General features: G+C 42.8%; 1 protein-coding gene across 1 annotated transcript in view; it reads left to right on the forward strand.

Annotated features, from left to right (window-relative positions):
* CACNA1D (calcium voltage-gated channel subunit alpha1 D) overlaps nt 1–15,914 on the forward strand; it is a 5,051,180-nt gene that overhangs the window by 830,977 nt on the left and 4,204,289 nt on the right. The window contains exon 4 of the mRNA XM_044077483.1: nt 14,892–15,031. Coding sequence (XP_043933418.1) covers nt 14,892–15,031 — 140 coding nt within the window. The remainder of the gene's footprint in view (nt 1–14,891; nt 15,032–15,914) is intronic.

Raw genomic sequence — 15,914 nt, forward strand, 5'->3', positions numbered from 1 at the left:
TTTCGCTCTCAGTCCTCGAATTCTGATATGGCTTCAGTAAGCCATCTGACAGCAGATCTTCTGAAAAAACATAAGGATAAAGACAGAGACAGACTGCAGAGGTCCAAAGCTACTGATGACGCTTCCATTAAGCTAGTCGTCAGTTCTCCGGTCCTCAGTGAGGTGCTTTTGCAGCCCCTGATGCCAGGTTCTGTGGATTCGCAGGCCACTACCGAGACCCTTTCGGAGTCCGGTATGCTGCAAGACTCTTCATCGACTAAGGATTCTGTGGATGTCTTTACCTTGGATGAGTCCGGAGCTGCTGAGCAGGCACCAGCTACTGAGGAAGTACTTAGGCCTACCGATTCTCAACACAGACCAATGTCTTATTTCGCATCTGCTGTTCTTTTGAAAACTTCCGAGTTTCTAAGGCCCAGGCTACAAACCACACCCAAGAAACCGATGACCCCTTCCTTGCCTGAGTCCCAAATGCTTAAAATGGTGGAAGACCTTATAATGCTGATCAAGGGAAGCCAAGCTACCCTCTTCCAAAAGAAAGAAATCTGTCCGCAGTACTTTTATCTGAGCAGAAGTCTGACTCTGATGCATTTGAATATGAAGACATGCAACCCTCTCTGCTTATGAGGATTCTGATGCAGAGGAATCCATTCCTTCTGCCTCTCCACCGAGGACTTTTCCTTTGGGGCAGCCTTACATACATACTTTAAAGGAGCATTTCCAGTGGGAATGTCAGGATTACCCTCAGTCTAAAAAGAAACTCAGGAATTCTTAGATCTTCCACAGCACAGACCTCTGGCCATTCCTCCTGTCCTGGATGATGTGGATGATGTTTTCTTGGAATCTAGTTTGACTCCTGACACCCTCCTTCCTGCTCCCAGGAAACCTGACAGGTACTATTGAGTCCCTGATTCTCACAAATTTCTTTTCAAAAATACTACTACTGACCCTGAGGTTATTTCTCAAGGGGCTAAAGGAATTAAAGCAACTTTTGCTAAGAATCTCACACCCTCAGATAGGGATTCCTTTAGCATTAGACAGATGAGGTAAAAAGTATAGACCTCTGCTACTCTTGCTATTAGAGCACTAAATTGTCAGTTCCTTGTGCTAAAATATCAGCAACATACCATGGAACTCCTCAAATAAAAAATATTATCTTTTTTGCTTGTGCAGAAAATAGAGTTACAAGAGTTAATGCATTCTGCAAGTCAAGTAACTAAGCACACCTTACAATGTGGTTTTGATTCTTAGAAGCATCTTGCAGGGCAGCAGTCACTGGTTCTGTCCCTAGAAGGCATGGTTGGCTTAAGAGACAGCCCTTGCCAGACCATGTCAAATCCAAATTATTGGACGCACCCTTGCACAAAGACAACTTATTTGGCACCAAGGCAGCGGAGGTCTTAAAAAAGATGGAAGAAAAAGCTAAATTTGTGCAGACAGTTAAGGACTTCCTGCAGGTTCAGCCACCCAGGTTCAGTAGGCATTGCCCCTCCAACCACTAGTCCTTACCTGTCCCCTCCAGGTCAGCTCAGCCCAGACTCCAGGGAAGCAGGCCCCCCAGACAGCAGCCTCAAGGAATGCAGAGATCTAAGCAATGGAGTTTCTCCTGTTCAAAACCAGGGAGTGGTAAGCCACCCCCTCATGGTAAGAACTCACAATGACTCTCCACTTCCACCCCCTCCCTCTGCCCACCTGCACTTGCCCCTAGGAGAAAAACTCTCTTCATGCAAAGACCTGGGCCACCATTACCCAGGACATATGGGTCCTCACCATAGTGTCCCAGGGATACAAATTTCATTTCCACACGTACCAACCCCAAATGGGTTCCCAGATCTTCCCCAAATCAATGGGCAGAGGCCAAAAGCAAGTCCTTTCTCTGCTGTGTATGAGGGCAATCCAACTGGTTCCTGCAAAACAGGTTAAGGTTTCTACTCCAGACTCTTCCTGGTACCCAGAAAAGAAGGCACTTGGTGCCCCATCCTTACTCTGTCCATTCTAAACACCTTTCTGGTGATACCAAAATTCAAAATGCTCATCCTCCAGCAACTACTACCTATGCTCTCCAAGGATGCTTGGTTAACCACCCTAGACCTAAAATAGGCATACCTACACATCCCAATCAGGGAATCATGCAGTAAATATCAACGTTTCAGGGCAGGATCACTGCACTTTCAGTTCTCTGCACTTCCTTTTGGCTTATCCACTGCTCCCATAGTTTTCACAAAATGTCTGGTTCCCGCCATTGCTTTTTCAGGCAAAGTAATATTCAAATTTATCCATACTTAGACAACTGCCTAATTCAGGCAGAAAGTCAAAGCATACTGTTGAATCATCTGGTGTTTGTAAAGGTTCTAACTTGTCTGGGGTACACCATAAACAAAATGAAATCACAACTGGTACCCTGTCAACAAATTACATTCCTGGGAGCAAGCTTGAATACAACTTCCCAGATGGCATTCCTTACACCAGAAAAGCAAATTCATTTGATAACCTATATCAAACAAGTGGCCACAAGAACCCAGTTATCTGGAAGACAAATACTGCAAGCCTTGGGGTCCATGGCCTCCTGCATTCTTCTAATTCCATATGCAAGACTGCATATGAGGAAACTACAATGGTATCTAAAAAGTCTATGGAGTCAACATTCTCACAGCCTAGAAACAATGATTCCTGTCATACCTTGTTTAAGGAAAGAGTTTCTCTGGTGGGCAGAGGCCTGCCACCAAAACAAGGGACTACCATTCACACTACCCCCCTGCCGCCCAAACCCTAACAACAGATGCATCAGACTATGCATGGGGAGCTCACCTGGCAGGGAAGTGTATTCAGGGCAAATGGAACCCAAGTCAAATGCACCTACATATCAATCAAAAAGAAATGTTAGCTGTACAGAATGTTCTGACAGCCTTCAAGGACTAAATTCGTCCAGGACAACTAATGGTAAAGACGGACAACACCACGGCTATGCAGTACAAAAACAAGCAGGGGGGGTACACATTCTTACCCCCTCTGCAGACTAGCCATGGCATTGTGGAACACAGCCTTGAGCTGCCAAGTGCACCTACAAGCTCAATTCCTGCCAGGAAAATTAAATATACTGACAGACCGACTAAGCAGAAACCTCATGGACCCACACAAGTGGAAACTGGAACCAAGGATTTTCAACATGTTGACAAGTTTAATGGGGAGCCCAGACATAGACCTATTTCATAAGTGTATATTTTGTTTCCATCATCATACACATTTTTCTTATTTTTATTTTTTTCTGGTTCTTTTTCCACTTTATTCAAAATGATGTGTAATAACAATACTAATTCTGCAATTATATAGGTTTTTAGGGTTCTTGTACACAGACCTGAAGAAGTCTAGAAGGCCGAAAGCGATCTTTGTTAATAATAGGTTATGAAATTAGAAATTGATTTTTACATGCAAAATGTATATGTATATATTTATATATATATATATATTTTGATTGCCAAATGAACTAAGGTCGATATATTTCCAGCCATGTAGTATATTGTCTTGGATAAAATCACAGACTTAATAATCTACTTAATAATTTGGTTAAAAAGAGGTACCACATCATTATAAATTTTATTTAAAGTACATAAGGGTTATATATTATTATGACAGCTACTAGATAGGGCATGACCAGCTCGAATGTCACACTGATAGGGGAAGGGATGTGAATTTAACATGTGTACCAATAACACTTTGTTTTATAGCACAATAAACCACTCCCGTGCCTGATAAAAAGTATATATATATTTAGAAAGCTTGTGAGGAAATTATTACTCTATTTTTGTTTTACTTGGATCGCTTGTCTGTGTACTTAATAAAGGATTTTCGACTTGAAACAGACTGCCTGCCTTGCTTGGATTACTTTCGAATACTTAGTAATGCTGTACAATTATATATTTTCTATTATTACATTTTGTTTTGTTTTGACTTGACGAGTTTACATTCGCTACTTCTACTACTGTTGTCTGATCTGATTAATATACAGTGATTAACTAGAAATATATGGACTGAAAATCTTCTACACAGAGAAGTTTCTTGCACTGTTTTGTTTTTGGACCCACTACACTTTAGTGGGTTGTTTTGAGACTTCGGGGATACCACGGAAATTACTTGTTTTTTGTTTAGATATTTTAATACATAGAAACACATCGGGATAGATAGCAGCATCATAAAATACAAACTAGTTAACAGACAGACCTTACATACATATATGCTTGCATCTCAACAGCTTACTACAAAATGACAGTCAGGCTCGCACGTGCTCAGTATTTATACACTTGTGCAAGCCCTTGGATAGCTTCTTAAAGGTACATACACACACACATTCATTACATGACCCCTTTACTTCTCCCCTCATTTCCAAGTGCAGCAGGTGCTTTGTCTTACCCCCTCTAGATGGGGAGTCCCCAAGAAACTCTGATTCACGATTCTCCCTCATATCTCCTATATGCCTTTCCTCCTACTACTCTCATTCCCAAGTTTCTAAAGAAAGCATTTCAGCAGAAAAGCAAGGTAATCCTCGATGTGACATTCTGGCCTCACCAATTGTGGTTCCTCTTCCTGTGGCCTTATCTGGTTCATTCTCCCTGGGTATTGGATCCTTTTCAGGACCTTTTATCTCTACCATCCGGGATACTTCACCTTGGTAGTTGAACCCACAAATTGACTGCATGGTTTCTTCGCTTCCAGTGATGTCTAGAAACTCTAGGGTTTCTTCCCCAGTTTGTCACATCCTTACATCATACCAGAAAGTACATTATGCCAAAAAGATTTATAAGAGCAAATGGAAAAGGTTTTCTGTTTGGGCCTTCCAGAGACAATTAGACCCCTTTTCATCACCTGTCCCTGCTGTTCTCAACTTTCTTACTTACATTTGCAGTAATGGAGCTACTTACTCGCAGTTAAGGTGCAACCTGCTGCTATTTCAAATTTTCACCTAGATGAAAACCATTCTTCATTTTTGGCCTGTATTGAGATTGTGGGGGACTTTTTCATACTTTTGTACTTCAACCACCTATTAAGAACCCCACTGCTCTGTGGGATTTAACAGTACTTCTTCAAGGTTTAACTCAGGTTCCCTTTGAACCTTCAGCCATGCTAGACTTAAACTTCTTATCATGGAAAATTGTTTTCCTGGTTGACATTACATTGGCTAGATGAGTATCAGAGAACTCCAGGTGCTTTCTTCCCAGCCACTTTATCTGAGCTTTCATAAAGATAGGGTATCCCTTTAGACTAACCCTTCCTTTTCACTCACAGTGGCATCAGAGTGAACTATCAACCAGTCTTCTTTGCTCAGAGAAATATTTTTTCATTCTTTCTTTTGCTTTTTCTTCCCATCTGTATTTCATCTTTACAGGCCCAGCTTTCTTGCCACATCCATGCTGGGTCAGTAAGCTACTCCATGCCCTCCTGGACATTTTTCGGTTATTGCTGTGGCCAGTCACAGATCACAAGCAACAGGGCTTAACACATCTGAGCTTTCATCTGGGGTGGTCTTTTTTGGCCTACCCTGTTACACTTCTGCCCTTCTGTGGCAGTGTAGTATGATCCATGAGGTGTGCAGTGTGGGATTCGTAGTTTATCACCCAATCTCTACAGCAGTTCAGCCAAGCAATACTGCTACCCCACTGACCACACCTCCTCTGGTGATTTCATGACCCCAGTCTCCATTAAGGATTGTTGTCTAGAGGTGCCCACGCACTCACCCTCCCCAGGATGGGCATACCCATTCTTTCCTGCCATTCCGTCAGTCACCTGGGATGCTAATCAAACCAGGGTTGCATGGGTTGTACACAGTGCTTTATGCCTCTATGGCCCTGGGGTGGCAAATAAATATTTTCTTGAGGTTAGAAAGCGCTGAATATTTTCATTAACATATGTCCATTATGAGTCAACATGTAGTCTTGTGCATAAGTAGTAAGTCAGATGTACAGCACAAGTAAAAGGCACCTAAGCTTTTGTAAACTGGCTGGCTGTATGGTATCCTTGGCAGGATACTTTGCCAGTTGTCAGAAGTACTGTAGCTGTGATCTATTTGAGCAGCTACTGTTACACTAAGTTGCTATGGAACTGTACTTTTATTGTTTACTGACTAACTCCAGTCATGGTGTGATGCCTGTGCACTGGCCCAGGAATCAAGGAGCCTCAATCCTCACCACTTACACCAGTGAGTGGCATCCATATAGGGAAAGCATAATAAATACACACACAGTAAAGTACAATTTCCCTTAAGAGCACACAGAGGTCACAGTTAGCTTAAATTATCTCTACACAAAACAGCCACAGTTGAAAGGTTTAAAAATATTTAATAATAAATAATAAAAACACAAGACAATATTTCTTACTACACAGTGCTATTCAAGAGTTCAGAGATCACAGAGAAATGTTTAAAATAATACAGTAGAAAAGTTCTGATGTCACAGAAAAACAGTCTAATCTTCCTAATTCCTAGCTATTTCTAAAAGAAAAACTAAAGTCCAAGATCCTACTTACATACAGACACAGGTAGTGCTGATGATGTTGGATGTTCTTAAGACAAATGCTCAAATGCCCTCATTCTTTCTCTTCTTAAATTGATAACAGTACCACTGATTCATTTCAGATTGCATAATTTCTTTCAGGTTCCCAGGTTAACAGAACTCAGAGGTTAATGGCCCTTTTGATATTGCAGCTGGTCAGGAAGCAAGGGCAATAAAAGAAATTATACATGCACATTTTAGCCATTAACTCTGACCTCAAAACAATAGGCAGAATGCCTTTCTCTAGACATCTCGGCTGCAAAGTTTGACATCAAAGACAGTCATAAAATGCTTGACTTAGCTTTCTTACAGCAGAGTACATTGCTGTTACATTTTTGCAGATGTTCTTCGTGTTTCACTGTTGCAGTCATCATATTTGGGTTATCCCTGCCAGGGTAGCCCTCAGTTGGCCTGAATACGAGAGGCTTAGTATTTCTGCATCGGTTGCCGTCACTCCAGGACTGATGTCAGGTCGTCAGTAGTATAAAATAAGGCAGCCGACGCCATTACATCAGTCTTTCTTGCCGAGGAAAGCAGAAGCAGTTCGCACGAGTGCCGGTCGGCCGCTACCTGAGTTTTAGTATTCCGAATTGAAGTTGAAGTCTTGTAAAGCTAAGTACCCTGTTGGGGATTCTTTTTTCTTGCTCTAACCGATGTCAGAAAAAGTTCACAATTGTCTCGCCTGTGGAAAGCAAATACCACACCGAGACTTTCATTTTTACTGCGTCACTTGCTTAGGCCCAGACCACAACGTCCCCCGCTGTCACCTTTGTGCTTTGTTCAATGCCAGAACTATACGTCGGCAGGCCCTTATTGTAGGTAGATAGTTTCGCTCTCAGTCCTCGAATTCTGATATGGCTTCAGTAAGCCATCCGACAGCAGATCTTCTGAAAAAACATAAGGATAAAGACAGAGACAGACTGCAGAGGTCCAAAGCTACTGATGACGCTTCCATTAAGCTAGTCGTCAGTTCTCCGGTCCTCAGTGAGGTGCTTTTGCAGCCCCTGATGCCAGGTTCTGTGGATTCGCAGGCCACTACCGAGACCCTTTCGGAGTCCGGTATGCTGCAAGACTCTTCATCGACTAAGGATTCTGTGGATGTCTTTACCTTGGATGAGTCCGGAGCTGCTGAGCAGGCACCAGCTACTGAGGAAGTACTTCGCTCTACCGATTCTCAACACAGACCAATGTCTTATTTCGCATCTGCTGTTCTTTTGAAAACTTCCGAGTTTCTAAGGCCCAGGGTACAAACCACGCCCAAGAAACCGATGACCCCTTCCTTGCCTGAGTCCCAAATGCTTAAAATGGCAGAAGACCTTATAATGCTGATCAGGAGAAGCCAAGCTACCCCTTCCAAAAGAAAAAGAGATTTGTCCCCAGTGGTTTTATCTGAACAGGAGTCCGATGACTCTGAGGCATTTGAATATGAAGACATGCAATCCCTCTCTGCTTATGAGGATTCTGATGCAGGGGAATCCATTCCTTCAGCCTCTCCACCCGAGGACTTTTCCTTTGGGGCAGCCCTACATACTTTAAAGGAGCATTTCCAGTGGGAATGTCAGGATTACCCTCAGTCTAAAAAGAAACTCAGGAATTCTTAGATCTTCCACAGCACAGACCTCTGGCCATTCCTCCTGTCCTGGATGTTGTGGATGATGTTTTCTTGGAATCTAGTTTGACTCCTGACACCCTCCTTCCTGCTCCCAGGAAACCTGACAGGTACTATTGAGTCCCTGATTCTCACAAATTTCTTTTCAAAAATACTACTACTGACCCTGAGGTTATTTCTCAAGGGGCTAAAGGAATTAAAGCAACATCTGCTAAGAATCTCACACCCTCAGATAGGGATTCCCGAACATTAGACAGATGGAGTAAAAAAGTATACACCTCTGCTACTCTTGCTATTAGAGCACTAAATTGTCAGTTCCTTGTGCTAAAATTTCAGCAACATACCATGGAACTCCTCAAACGAAAAATATCCTCTTTTCTTGCTTGTGCAGAAAATAGAGTTACAAGAGTTAATGCATTCTGCAAGTCAAGTAACTAAGCACACCTTACAATGTGGTTTTGACACCCTAGAAGCATCTTGCAGGGCAGCAGTCACTGGTTCTGTCCCTAGAAGGCATGGTTGGCTTAAGAGACAGCCCTTGCCAGACCATGTCAAATCCAAATTATTGGACGCACCCTTGCACAAAGACAACTTATTTGGCACCAAGGCAGCGGAGGTCTTAAAAAAGATGGAAGAAAAAGCTAAATTTGTGCAGACAGTTAAGGACTTCCTGCAGGTCCAGCCACCCAGGTTCAGTAGGCATTGCCCCTCCAACCACTAGTCCTTACCTGTCCCCTCCAGGTCAGCTCAGCCCAGACTCCAGGGAAGCAGGCCCCCCCAGACAGCAGCCTCAAGGAATTGCAGAGATCTAAGCAATGGAGTTTCTCCTGTTCAAAACCAGGGAGTGGTAAGCCACCCCCTCATGGTAAGAACTCACAATGACTCTCCACTTCCACCCCCTCCCTCTGCCCACCTGCACTTGCCCCTAGGAGAAAAACTCTCTTTCTACGCAAGCACCTGGGCCACCATTACCAACGACCGCTGGGTCCTCACCATAGTGTCCCAGGGATACAAATTTTATTTCCACACCCTACCAACCCCAAAAGGGTTCCCAGATCTTCCCCCAAACCAGTGGGCAGAGACCAAAAAGCAAGTCCTTTCCCTGCTGTGTATGAGGGCAATAGAGCACGTTCCTGCAAAACAGGTTAAGGTTTCTACTCCAGACTCTTCCTGGTACCCAGAAAAGAAGGCACCTGGTGCCCCATCCTTACTCTGTCCATTCTAAACACCTTTCTGGTGATACCAAAATTCAAAATGCTCATCCTCCAGCAACTACTACCTATGCTCTCCAAGGATGCTTGGTTAGCCACCCTAGACCTAAAATAGGCCTACCTACACATCCCAATCAGGGAATCATGCAGTAAATATCAACGTTTCAGGGCAGGATCACTGCACTTTCAGTTCTCTGCACTTCCTTTTGGCTTATCTACTGCTTCCATAGTTTCCACAAAATGTCTGGTTCCCGCCATTGCTTTTTCAGGCAAAGTAATATTCAAATTTACCCATACTTAGACAACTGCCTAATTCAGGCAATCAGGAAAATCTGTTCAAATACCTGGCTTTTCTAAAGGAACTACTGACCTCCTTAGGGTATACTGTCAACGGAAAGAAATCCAAACTAGTACCCACCCAAAAAATTATATTCCTGGGAGCAAGCCAGGACACAGCATCCCAGATGGCATTCCTTACACCAGAAAAGCAAACCTACCTGACAGCCTATTTCTCTCAACTAGCCACCAGACCCCAGTTATCAGCAAGGAAAATCCTGCAAGCTCTGGGGTTCATGGCTTCTTGCATTCTACTCATTCCATATTCCAGACTGCATATGAGGAAACTACAGTGGTACCTAAAAAGCCTTTGTTGTCAACACTCTCAAGACCTGGAAACTCATACACCAGTGATACCTTGTTTAAGGAAAGATTTTCTTTGGTGGGCAGCAGCATGCTACCACAACAAGGGACTACCCTTCTCACAGCCCCATGCCGTCCGGACCCTCATCACAGACGCATCAGACTATGCCTGGGGTGCACGCCTGGACGGCAGGTGCATACAGGGCCAATGGAACCCACATCAAATACATCTGCACTTCAACCAAAAAGAGATGTTAGCTGTCCAGCACGCACTGACAGCTTTCAGACCCCTCCTCTCCCTGGGGGCTCTACTGATCAAAACAGACAACACCACTTTGATGTGTGTATCAACAAGCAGGGAGGGACTCACTAGCACCCTCTGTGCAGGCTCGCCATGACCCTTTGGCACACGGCCTCAGCCATGCAACTACACCTGTTGGCACAATTCCTGCCAAGCTCTCTAAACTCTCTGGCAGGCAAATTAAGCAGAAATCTTCTGGACCCACACGAATGACAGCTTCACCAAAGAACCTACCCTTGTAACTCCAAAATGGAGCACCCCGAAGGTCGACCTCTTTGCTTCCCACTCCAGCCATCAGCTGTGCAAGTTCTGTACCAGGGAGCCTCACTGCAAGGTCTAGAAAGTGGATGCTGTATCTCTTGGTCTATGCATTTCCCCCACTACCGCTCATTACAAGGGTACTGCTCAAAATAAGGGAGAAAAACCAAGGACAATCCTGATTTCCGCAGACTGGCCACGCCAGCACTGGTACCCACTGCTGTGCAGCCTGTCACATCTGCCACCATGGCATCTCCTTCAGATCCCAACACTCCTGCCTCAGAGGAAAGGCGAATTTATGCATCCCCAGTTGCAGACCCTCAGTCTGGCTGACTGGCTTATTCCCTGACCACTGCACAAGCTGCCAATCTCAGCAAACAGGTTCTAGATGTTATACATGAGGCCAGACGCCCTAGCACTAGAAAGTCTTATGCTAACATATGGAAAAAGTTTTGCACCTGGATCCAGGCTAAGGGAGCTGGTATGGTACAGCCCTCCCTACCTCTCATCCTGGATTACCTTGCTGACCTACTACACAGGGGTCTCTCCTTTTCTTCTATTAAAATTCATGACTCAGCTATCTTTGCTCATTTCAGCACAGAGCCACCTCTTTTCTCACACCCTCTCATCAAACAGTTCCTAAGAGGGGCTAGCAACTTGAGGCCACCCAGAAGAGCACCTCCTCCAGCTTGGGACCTAAACTTTGTGTTGGAAAAGCTCACCCTGCCCCCCTTTGAACCAGCAGCTTCAGCAGAGTTAAAGTCTCTCTCATGGAAGTCAGCTTTGCTTCTGGCCATCACTTCAGCAAGAAGAGTATCCGAGCTACAAGCACTAATGGCTGTAGAGCCCTTCATCATTTTTCCATGCTGACAGGGTCTCCCTCAGGACTAACCCATCCTTCATGCCAAAAGTGGTGTCCAGTGTGGCTCTCAACCAATCCATTCATTTGCCCACCTTTTTCCCTAACCCACAAAACAAGGAGGAAAGGATACTGCACTCTCTAGATGTGCACAGACAGCGCAGTTTCTGTCTAGACAGAACTAAATCATTTAGAAAGACTGATCAATTGTTAGCCAGCTTTGCTGCAGGAGCAGAGGGCACAGCCATATCCAAACAAACCATTTCCAAATGGATAGCACACTGCATCCATTTCTGCTACAAGCAACACGGGAAACCTCCTCCCAAGGGGGTCAGGACACATTCTACCAGAGCAACCTCTCCCTCCGCAGCTTTCCTCAGAGGGTTCCCCACCAGGGACATCCTGGAGGCTACAATATGGACATCAGTTCATACCTTCACCAAACATTGCCACCTGCCTATCTTTTCCAAATCCAGGGCAGGCTTTGCCACCACAGTCTTGCAGGGTATCCTAGCCAGCCTGCTGTCTTCTTGACTGCCTCCACTCTTTTCTTCAGCTTTGGGAATCAACCCAAATGTGATGACTGCAACAGTGAAACACGAAGAACATAGTACAGTTGTGTACACTTACCATAAATGTAGATGTTCAAGTGTATTCACTGTTGCAGTCCTGGTTTCCCTCCCTCCATCCCCCTTGTCTCTCTCTCTCTCTCTCTCTCTCTCCTTAAAAGGAATTTTTGGTATTTACTTTCTACTGGTGGTGTTCTTCCACCATAACGTAGCTCCCTCTTGGGGGCTCCTGACAGGGCAAGAAAAACTGATGTAATGGCGTTGGCTGCCTTATTTTATACTACTGATGACCTGACGTCAGTCCTGGAGCGACGGCAACTGACGCAGAAATACTAAGCCTCTGGTATTCGGGCTGACTGAGGGCTACCGTGGCAGGGATAACCCAAGTGTGATGACTGCAACAGTGAATGCACTCAAACATCTACATTTATGGTAAGTGTACACAACTGAACTTTCCACATCTAACAGCATTTTTTTCCCATTTAAGAGAACAAGCCTGTGGCTTACATTAATATTTACAAATGACAGAATTATCTATAAAAGTCTATCTGGCTAGGCTGACAGCCTTTACCTATCTTCACACATGGTATCTGATAGTGTGTACTATAAGCCGTTTTTTACTGTATGGTTTTAGATGGTGCCTTGTTGCTTTTTATTTTTTGGTCAAAATCAGCTGGTGCTATGTGGCACTTTTGTTTTTTTGTCAGGACTTCTTAATGTGATGTAATGTTTACATTGTTTATTGTGTGCTGTGTACACCCTATCAAAATTCTCTGATGCTTTTTGTTTGCTTGGTTTTATGAATCGTAAAGAAAAATGCAACCTGCTAAGAATGCTTAACCCACAGCTTACAAGTATCGTATGCTTGTTTTTACAAAATGAAAAAATACAGCTTATGTTAATGTTACCCCCTTAGGGCACCCAGTTTAAACAGGTGAAATTAAACAGGTTTGTGTTTAAGAAACATTAATACTGCAGAGGGCCCTATTGGAGATCAGCTGCTACGATGGGTACTCACGCTTCTATTTCTAGTAGGCATCTCGCACAGTTGTACTTTTTGTGTTACAAAATTTTTCTGTATTTTGCTCTGCACCCAACTCATAACTGAAAAGGGTACCTTGGCGCAGCTTACTTATCCTGTTGTCAAACAAATGAGCATACATTAATAACAGTATTTACCAACTGTATATCAGTTATTCTGGTTTATCTGTATCACAGTGAGATGAGAATCTTTCCACATTTAGATGCTAGCCTTTTCATTTAACACACAAACATGTTTAGAAATCAAGTACAGCTTTTTAAGATTTGGAACCATGGATTAGTACTCTGGCAGTTAATGTTTGACACAGTGTATTTGATACTTTTCTGTTAACGGGGCAACGGTGTTTGCGAAACTGAAATATTGCCGAGAAGCCTAGGAGTTCCGCAAATGGTTTTGTGATTACATCTTCACAGTTTCAGCACTTGTCACTGTTTCACCCAGCCCTTTCTCAACAATTTCACTCACATTTCCCACAGAGGCTCCTATTTTTGCAAGTGCTTTTTCCCCACTGCTTTACTGTTTACGTTGACAGAGATGGCTCACAGCATTACAGATCAACTCACAATGACCATTACAAATTATCACAGACTAGGAGGGGGGGGGGGGGCAGTTGCTTACTGTGTGGCAAAAATAACGTATGCGATTTACAGCATTTTCAGGAAGTAAGAGGGAAGCTTGTTATAACTGTCCCTGAAAGCGCCATAGAGGTGGGACGAAAACCATCAGCACTCACTTCAGATCACTCGCAGTTAGTAAGAATGTGAATAAAGTGCCCCTTAAAAATCAGCACATGCTCAGAAAGATGAGCACGTCCTTATTTCCTGCCAATATAACGTCAGTAATGTACACCGTCTTTAGTAACTAAGAGGGGATCTTTCTACAGGTGTCTGTGTAAGCGGCACTGACTTTAAAGGAAATCACCCCCACAACAAAAAGTTTACATTAAACACAGAACACAGCAGCAAAAAAAGCAGCAGTGACTTGCGTGGAAAATGCAGTATTGGACAACAAAGCCCAAATTACAACCTGGAGAGAAGAATGCCATAATCATGAATGTCAACTGATAACAGAAGTATGAGTGGGAGGGCAAATGCAGAGTTAAAAACAGAAAAAAAAAACAGCTTCACATCAACTGCACGTTAACACTGTTGCCCTGTTAAAGGAAAAGTATTAAATATTTTTTCATAAATACATTTGTTTTAATTAAGGGCACATGTACATTTTTTTCATTAAGTAGATAGTTGTTTTGTCTGTTTTCAGATTGTATTCTGTTCATGTTAAGAAAAAAAAAGTACTAAAGTTTTTTTAAGCTCTGTATTCAGTAAATTATAATAGTGCATAATGGTTGTAAATAGTGCTATTGAGAATGATGCTGAATGTGAAACTATTTTTTATCAGTTGGTAACATTCACCATTTCCCAAGGTACAGTGACCTCAAAGCTGAGTATCTTGAGGGAATGAAGTATGCGGAGGAATATGAGGGTTCTTTCCCCCACAAAAAATTACATTTGGAATTCCAGTTTGAATTCCATTTTTTGGAAATGCATGGTATTCCAAGTAGTGTTGTTTAAATCTATATTACAAAAATGATAAAACAAGAAATTAAAACTAGCAGGAAATGTACAAGGTAACCTGTGTCTAATTTGCATGCATTTTATTCTTGTATTAGGCATTTAAAGTATGTTTTCATTGTTATAGTTTTGCAGATGATCATCACTGTTTAATGTTTGTGTATTTCGTATTTCTTACATTATCCATTTTGTGTGTGTTATAATTGCATCTGATTGTTTGTTGAATTGTATTTGCCGTTTTATGAATTTATATATCATTATGCTATTCTTCTATATATTTTTCTGTCTTGCAGGAAAAAGTAGAATATGCCTTCCTAATTATTTTTACAATTGAAACATTTTTGAAGATAGTAGCATATGGACTATTTATGCACCCAAATGCATATGTACGGAATGGATGGAACTTGCTGGATTTTGTTATTGTTATTGTAGGGTAAGTTCACTTTCTTTCAGCTATTTTAAGATCAATGATTTCTGGTATATCCAGAATTTCCTACTGTACACATTTCTAGTTATACTAAGGAACATCAGACTCTGATCATGCTTTCTAAGTGATAATTGTATGTGACTCTATGGCTGTGTGTGTGAGTTAGTGTATGTTGTGTATTGTTTGTGGGGTGTGTCATCAGCTGTCAGAATGTTGTGAGTTGACAGAGTCATCTTAGTAAAAATGGATACAGGTGATCCATTTTCACTTAGATATGCTATATGTATAAAACAGAGTGCCTGGAAGACTGTTGGTTCTGCCATATGTCCAGCTGAGTAAGGAAATCAGAATAACTATAACTGGAATTCACAGACTGTAGTACATGGAGCAGCACAAGTGGCTTTGCATACTACGAAAGGGGATATCCCAGTTCATTGACACCTTGTTACTCAGAATATAGCAAGGGTTTTCAGATATGCATGTAAGTGTGGCAGTCTGTGGGCATAACATGTGCTAAATTGACCCTTGGGCGTCCTAGTACACTTCTCTGCATGGATTCTTACATAATACTGTTATTGATAGACATCAGTACTATGCAAAATCTGTGCAGAGCAGGACATGACATGCATGAGTTTATACAGAAGTACAGTTATGTACAGCAGTATATTCCAGTGAGAGTATGAGCAGGCTGAAGCTGCTTTACTTTCAGGCTGTCTCTCCAGGTAAGAGGTGTGAATGTAAGTAGTGGGACAGTGTATGAGTAGTTAGTATGATTCTGTGCCCTCAAGTGCTTACAGTAAGAATATGTGAGTGTCTGTGGTTGTTCGTGTGTTACCTGAAGTGACCTGTGGCTGGTATGGACAGTGTTGTGCTAGTTACTTGCAAAAGT

This window comes from Protopterus annectens, chromosome 7.part0, assembly GCF_019279795.1.
Source record: "Protopterus annectens isolate FY-2018-M chromosome 7.part0, PAN1.0, whole genome shotgun sequence".
In the NCBI taxonomy this organism is placed as follows: Eukaryota; Metazoa; Chordata; order Ceratodontiformes; family Protopteridae; genus Protopterus; species Protopterus annectens.